At 44.4% G+C, this 8,117-nt stretch overlaps 1 protein-coding gene across 1 annotated transcript in view; it reads right to left on the bottom strand.

Moving 5' to 3' along the window:
- Positions 1-382: 382 nt before the first annotated feature.
- gsg1l (gsg1-like) overlaps positions 383-8,117 on the bottom strand; it is a 15,349-nt gene continuing 7,614 nt past the window's right edge. The window contains exons 2-5 of the mRNA XM_041063063.1: positions 7,938-7,985; positions 3,075-3,227; positions 1,358-1,469; positions 383-1,228 (exon numbers count right to left, since the gene is read on the bottom strand). Of these exons, the coding sequence (XP_040918997.1) occupies positions 856-1,228; positions 1,358-1,469; positions 3,075-3,227; positions 7,938-7,985 (686 nt within the window). The 3' untranslated portion in view covers positions 383-855. The remainder of the gene's footprint in view (positions 1,229-1,357; positions 1,470-3,074; positions 3,228-7,937; positions 7,986-8,117) is intronic.

Genomic DNA, 8,117 nt, shown 5'->3' with positions numbered 1-8,117 from the left:
GACGTGAAACTTGAATTTGATGGAAGTAACTAAATCCTAATAAGACCTGTGTGCTGGCTGCTGGCACTGAGGCTGGTTCGCATTTTTGCTGTGTACTCGTGTGAAATACATTATCAGAGAACAAAGAAGAAAAAAACAATCGTTGCTTTTCTCTCAGGACATGAATCTCAGGCTTCCAGTCTCGTGCCAAACTTATTGTGAAGCTGGATGAAGTGTGTGAAATGTGAAAACCGTCACGAAGCTGCTGAGGACAGAAAAATCAGACGTGATTCAAACCTCTTGTCACCATGTTTCAGTGTCACCATCAGAATCAGCACAGCTGGAAAACGAACAGACGTAGTTTGAACAGAACTCTTCACACTAGTTTTCACATTCAGCGTCATAAACAGGACATGGCCCGAACATGTTTAAAAGTGCTGTGTGTAGTATTTTCTGTTTCCCAGACTTAACGCCACAAAAAACGCATGAACGCAGGAACTTCCTGTCCCGAGGCAGACCGCTCTCCTTCTCTGCATAACTATTAATTATAATAATTATCAGTGGACTTTAAAATACTACACATAGCACCATGAAATATGCTGAGAACCTGATTTCCCTCCGCGAAGTCACAGATCTCAGAGTGAATGATCTCGGTCTGTTTTTCACACTTTATATTCATTTTCATCTCATTTACAGGAGACATCCGTCTCTCCTCTTCAGGTCTGTGGATCGTCTTCTTCAAACAGAAAAGAAGGGCTGCTGTGCTTTCGATTTTGGCGGGAAAATCATTGGCCGGGTCCAGACCTACAGGAGCAGTCCCCCCTCATCATCTCATCACACCTCATCCCACAAGACCCTCCCATTCCTGTGGGTGACTCAGCACTGCTCCTCCCCAAGAGAGTCTGTGTTCTCCCCCAGGTCCATGGAGGCCGATGCAGCTCTCATCTTCCCCCGTCCTGGACCGGGACCGGGACCCGGGCCTGGTCCCGGACCTGGACCCGGACCCCCAACAACAAGCCCAGCTCTGGCTCCGCTGTGGCCGGGGTAGACCTCCACGGTGCTGGAGATGGACTGGAGGGAGCGGTCCCGGAAGTAGTGGAAAGCCTCCTGGTCCAGGTAGTTCTGCTCCTCGCGCAGGCCCTGCTCGAACAGCTTCCTTTTGTGTCTGAACTCGATCACCGTCTTGGTGTAGGAGTTGAGGGTGGTGACAGAGGCGGCCATGCAGCAGGTGAAGGAACCCCAGGCCATGCTGGTTAGAGAGAGACACAGATGGTGAGAAGGTGAGGAGGTGAGAATAGAGGGAAGGAGAAGAAATGATGATTCTATCTCCTCGTGTGTGTGTGTGTGTGTGTGTGTGTGTGTGTGTGTGTGCACTGACCAGAAGGACCAGCCATAATCCCAGCTGTGAGGTCTCCAGTCTTCAGGACCCAGACTGACTGTGATCTGGAACACCTGAGTGTACATCATGTGGGCCACCATGCCCAGAAGACCTGCAACACACACACACACACACACACACACACTCAAAATGTAATGACTTCAATAGATTTTACTGATCGCACTCCTGCTTCCCCAGAGGCTGAACCCTTTGGATTTTAAGCGTATGACCATTTGCTTTGTGCCAAACCAGATTCCGTATGTTTCCTTCTTCTTCCAGATCAACGCTGACGCTCAGCACAAGACAATCTGCTCTGATGATGACCATAAACAAAACCAGAGTAACTCACTGCATGTCAGAGACACAGCTCAACACACTATCAGTAATAAATCAGAACACATGTAATTATCATAATTAGCCATTATACAGTGCCGATTGATTTAACTTGCCAGTTATGATACATCCGATCAATTAGGGATAGGGATGTAATCACTCATAAACATACAGTAAATCAAAAAGCCTCAATGTAAATGAGTCAAAGTGACATTAATGCAGAGGTTATACATCACAGCAGCAGACAGCACTGTTTGTGTTCTCTGTGTGTGTGTGTGTGTGTCACGTGGAAGTGTGTGATGGGTTAGAGCCACGTGTCTGCGTTTGTAATCAGTCTCTCTGAGGTTGAGCGCGCGTGTGTGTGTGTGTGTGTGTGCACATGCGCAGCATAATGCCACAGTAAATAAAACTCGCCTCCAGATTTACAGTTCACCATAAAGAGAACATCATTTCTCCTCAACCTTGACTCCATGATGGCACTGATTTCTAGGAAATGTGTGTGTGTGAGTGCGCACACGTGTGTGTGTGTGTGTGTGTGTGTGTGTGTGTGTGTGTGTGTGTGTACATGTCACATACCAGCAAGTCCACAAAGTCCTTCTTTGGCTTTACTGTGTGTTTGGCTGTTTACAGTTGGCACCTTGAAGACGACCTGTCACTCGTGTTTATGTCCAAACCAACATTTAGAACGAGGTTTGTTGACTTTATCAGTTTTTGGTTTATTGATGGTAATAACCTGTGAGTGTGTCATAATGTTAATAAGAAAAGAAACTGCTGATTTTTGTGCTTATCTCCTCAATAACACATTTTGTTGTGACTGAGATCAAATCCATCGTGTGTGGTGTGATGAGTAAAGAACAGGAGTCAGGATCACGGGTTATCTGTGTGTTAACCATGTCCTCAGAGGCCTAAGGAGGTGGCGAGCAGCGTGCATCATGGTGGACACACAGCCAGTTTCTTGCATAACAGGTTTAAGTTGCTGGGAGTTTGGAGCTGGGAGAAAAATCCCTGGCACCCAACACAGCGAAGGCTTCCAAGGGATAACCTCTGACCCCGGACGACCGCTCACAAATCTGCCTCAGTGTCTCGGCGCTCCCCTCGTGATTCTCAGAGCATCTCTGAACATGGACGTGTGACAGAGGAATATGGTTTCTGTCACTGGTGTAAAGTGGATGCTGCTGCCAAGCTAATGCTTTAAACTACTGCTCAAATAAGTGATTGCTATTATTAACCCCTGTTTAACCAGAGATTCTGGTCAAAACATCTAAATATACTTGTGGACAGTTCAGGACACACAGTAGGGATCTCTCTCACAACTTCACCTGTTTCCTGGCTGCATTTTAATCTAGAAAAAGATTTTGTGTGTGTGTTCAGGCGTCCCTCTTACCGGACAGCACGGTGAAGACGGCGGCAAAGGCATTGAGTTTGAGTCCATCGATGACGTTGCTGGAGTGGAAAAGCTCCAAACACATCAGACTGAAGCCGACCACCAGCAGCAGGATGTAGAGCACCTCGGACACCACCGACAACCACAACACACCTGCACACGCACAACACACACAGCTCAGGTACACAAAGAAAAGGTCACAGGAAGGGATTCCCATAAAAAGTTCATTTTGTTTGCTCTAATATAAACAGCAACCATCAACAGTAAACAGCAACCATCAACAGTAAACAGCAACCGTCAACAGTAAACAGCAACCATCAACATGTCCGACCAACTGCAGGATTTAAAAAGTTAAAATGCCAGTGTTGGCTCCTGCTCCTGTCACGTTCAGAAAACAATGTGAATATCAGCTTCAGTGTTTGTGGGATTTTTGTCCTCCAGGGACAAACTGAGGGCGGAGACGTTTGACTGTCTTTCCTTTGATTCTGTCTTCATTCATTCATCTGCTGTTCGATTACCCAGAAACTCCTGATGAATCTTTGGAGAACGAGGATACATCCGTCCTCCACAGGCAGGACATGACACGAAGAGCTTGACGTATTTGTTTCTGATCTGCCCACAGGAGGACGGGAGGGTGTGTTTGATTACTCCACCTGCTTGTTTGACACACATTGATTGGCTCTTTACTATGTCGGCGGCGCCCTCTGGTCACACAGAGAGAAAAAAAATCAGGGCTGAGAGAGACATTATGCAGGATGACGAACAGGTTTTACGGCCTTACTGTACTTCATGCTGTGGAAAACATTTTGAAAGCAGAGAGGAGTTGTCATCCTGTTACTGAAGCCGCCCTCAGGATCCACTCTCACTACCAGAGCTCTTGATTTATTTTTTTTTCTACATCTCTCTACATTTATAATTTCTAAAATGGAGAAGCCCCTCTTGAATCGGTGGCTCACAGCACAGAATTAAACAGGAATGCGTGCTCTGCTCGGCTCTGGTGGCGACGCAGATGATGTGGAAATACAACCTGCAGGCTGAGTTTTCAATTTGAACATCAGTGAGACTGGGAGAGCCACAGGATCCGTGAACAGCCGACACTGAGAGCTAATTTACTGTCACACTTCTCTTTAGGCAAGAACCTTGTTTCTATATTAAAGTGTTTCACATGAGACACGTGGAATAATAACAGAGTTTTGAAGAAGAAGAAGAAGAGGAATTATAGAGCAGCCAAAAGTTTAATTGAAAGCGACGGTGAAACCTTGAGGCGAGTTTCAGATCTTGGTGAAACATTGTTATGTAACATTACGTCCATCTCATTGTCTTTGTTCAAAATTTCTATATCTCTAATAATCTGTAGTTGCAGCCCTTATCTCACTGTCTACAGAGGTCCATGGTCTGTGGACTGTTTGAAGCTCCAGGCAACTTCTCACACGTCAGCCTTCACTGGTCAAAGTTTAATTTCTCGTTGACTTCATGTGTTTCCATCATGCTTCTGTCCTCTGCAATTCTGTGAAAATGTTCCAGCAAGGGAATTACGCAGCTTTTTATACTGGTTGGATGATTTTGACTGCAGCAGCAATAAAGAGCAGCTTTTTTGGGGCAGTGCAGTGATCTGCTTTGTTTCAGGCTCTTCAAAAATTACAGAAGAAATCCAGATACGAGGGAAAAACTGCAGCATCAGGAACCAGAGAAACGAGGCCATCACAACATTATTAGCTCCAGTACACTGCTGCAGAACTGTACGGGCTATGGTTAAAGCTGAGGTGGACTGGGCTCTCCAGCAGGAGGCTCATATCTACTGTTTCCCATGAGTCTGTGAAGGCAGCACAAGACTGGGACTGCTTCATGAAAACAGAGAGACAGGCAGAAGACAGAGACAATGGTGAGGACTCTGAGACAGACAACAGCAAAGTTAAAGACTGGGACGAGAGTGAAGGAAGATCCTTCAAAAAAGAAATAAAAAGCAGGAGAGAAGAGAGGAGGGAGAGGGGGAGGACGAGCAGAAACCTCTGGAGGCATCAGTGATAAAAGCAGCACTAAACACTTTACAATGTCAAGGTGCAAAATTAATGTGAGGGCAGCTCAGTTCAGGCCACCTGAAGGAGAAACCGCAAACCTGCAGAGTCTGAGCAGCTGAGACCTTCACAACAACAAACGCTGAGTAAACTGAACCCAGTTTCCTCACGTTGTTTTCTTTTTAGCCACACCTGTCTGTCTGTCAGTCCCTCCGGCACTTTGGTCTGCCATGAAATCCCACACAGACAATGATGTTCCTCTAACTCCACTACGAGCACGTTAGCATTGAACCCAAGACCCTCCAAATTACATGAATACTGCACTGGCAGTCAGGTCGTCTCTGATCTGATTTTTAATGAAGGTGCAGCGTCGCTCTGATACACCTGTATGACTTTACTCTCAGGTTCCTCGTTAGCTGCTGCTTTCATTTCCAACCAGTCGATGGAAACAAATTCCTGGGGTATAAAACTCCTGTAAGGGAAACTCACTGTGTAACAATATGGACCAAAATAATTTTCTCCCCTGTTTCTGTCTTACTGAATATTTATCAGTAGACTGAGACTTCATTAAACTGAAGACAGCAAATAAAACGTGTTTTGAGGGACTCAGCCAACAGGAATGATAACAGGAAGGAAGCAGCTCATCAGACCGAGTCTCATCTCAAATGGATTTAATTACATCTTTAATTACTATGTGTGTGTGTGTGTGTGTGTGTGTGTCAGTGGTGTGTGATGTTGGCAGTGTCTCTGTGTAATACATTTTTGACAGCATCTTTGAGGGTTTCTCAAAACGTTTCCATGTCAAGAACCCAGGTTTAATTACATTTAGACCCACAGGGAACCTCATTAACAGGATAATTGGTTAATGGATCAATTTTTTTTTTTTTAATCAATAATTAGTTCTGGATTTAGGACAAAAAAAATTGAATCAGAATAGAAACACTGAGTTCCAGTGAATTATTGGGGCTGGGTTTATGTCAATACTTCATATAAATTAATTTTGAGATAAATTGATTGTTAATTAATGAATATTCAAATAACAGTACTATGAAAGAGTAAAGGAGCAAATCTTCCCACTGAAGTCCAGCCAGCGATGACGTTTCCACCACAACTGAACAACACAGATCCTGGCTACGACCCTGGCTGTCTGATTGTTTACTTGTAAACAAATCAGAGTTTTTTTGTTTCAGTTTTCATTAAGGACAGACTTGGATCTGCCCGAGGAGCAGCTGTGTGTTATAAAACACAGCAGTGAGCATGTCGGCCTCAAAGGAAGGCAGATTAACATATTGTATCCTTGTGTGAGAAGCAAGGTCGCCCCGCTCAGTACATCATATCATCCACCACTGCTCCGCGCAACACTCCTGCTCTTCTTCCAGATGGCATTAACAGATGAAACCATCAGAGAACTTTCATTATTAACTACCTGCTCTGCATGAAACAGCGAATTAGAGGCTACGCCCACGTGCACCAAAATATTCTCTTTCTTCTGGACACTCTAATATTCCATTTATGAGCTGCAGGATATAAACATCAGGTGCTGTTAGAAATAAGCTGCTCTTATATGCAGTTAGTGGGTTCATGCTGAGCTGCCTGGGATATTCCTCATTACCCAGCATCCTGACACACAGGGATGTGCTGAAAAGAGTAAAATCATGAGTGAGATTCTGCACATACTGTAAAGATGAAGAAGTCATAAAGGCTAAAGAAAACAGATGTAAGTATATTGTTAATGGAAACATACAGTGATTTTCTTGTCACAACTCTGGGAAATTATCTTAAAATCTACTTAAAATGCAGATGTGGACACGAGGCATCATCCTCATCTTGTTGGGTTACAGGTTCCTATAACTTCCATAAATCAAAACTGACAACACAACGGAAAAGTCTGAGCTTGATTTATATCAATTACCACAAGTCACCTTTCTCCTGCTCCCTCCTCTGTCACTATAACCACAGTGAAGTCTCAGAGTATGTGAAACCATCTCTCTAATGACTGAATCAGGGTTTTAAATATGAACGAAACCTTTTCCTCAGTGATTGTCCAGGTGTGTGGAGGCAGAGTTTAAACTTCAAAGTGTATTTGCTAATGCAAATATAAAAGCTGATGATGCTGTGTTTCCACGTTGTGGACAGTTTATTGAACAGGAGGAAATGCTCTGAAGAGTTGGCAAAGGGAAAGAAAACTCAGAGTAATGAGAGTAAGACTGTCAACGCACCACGTATTATGACAGTAAACCAGACATATTTCCAGCCCTTTGAATTTTCTGAGCAAAACGGCAGCAGCTCCACAAGCAGAGCAGCCAGTTCACTCCCCTGGGTTTAAGTTGGCAAGTGGCTCCGAAGCCCAAAATCAAAGTACCATCAGTGCATCAGCCCAAACACACAGCACAAATCGTGGTTTTCCTGTCTGACGACACATCGTACACACTATTTCCAAGTCCTGCTCCAGTTTGAGCTTCTATTTTTTTGCACAAGGACAAACAGGGAAGCAGTAAAACTAGTCTTGTGGCTGAATCATTAATTATGAGTTTGGTTTGATTTACATTATAGACATGTCACATTATTTAACTAACTTTAATCTGTTGTAGGGAGTAAAGACACACCTTTGAGATAAGCCAATCGATCTGTGGGGTCTCTTTAAAAAGAGACCCAACATTTTCTTTTCTGCAGGTAAAATGAACAGTGTTAGATACAGACGAAAATAAGCTCATATCAGACGCTGAGTGCAGAAAAGAGATGTTTATACGTATTTATTTTTGTTTTTTCAGTGGTTTTCCCTGGGCGTGATGAACAGGTGGGGAGCGGCAGGGAGTGACGGCGATACCTAATGACCATCATTACTCACCTCTCTCCGACGCCGGGGCCAGATCAATGAAACTCCGACACTTCTCACCTGAGAGAGGAGAGATGGGGAAATGAAGGGGGGAGGGGGGTGTAAAGAGGAAAAGAAGTGGGGAGAGGTGAAGAATTCAAGGTGAAATGAGCTGGGAATGAAGCAGAGAGGGGAGGAGAAGGAGAAAAGGAT

This window comes from Toxotes jaculatrix, chromosome 18 (assembly GCF_017976425.1).
Source record: "Toxotes jaculatrix isolate fToxJac2 chromosome 18, fToxJac2.pri, whole genome shotgun sequence".
NCBI classification, from domain to species: Eukaryota; Metazoa; Chordata; class Actinopteri; family Toxotidae; genus Toxotes; species Toxotes jaculatrix.
This window is presented reverse-complemented; position numbering and strand designations above follow the sequence as displayed.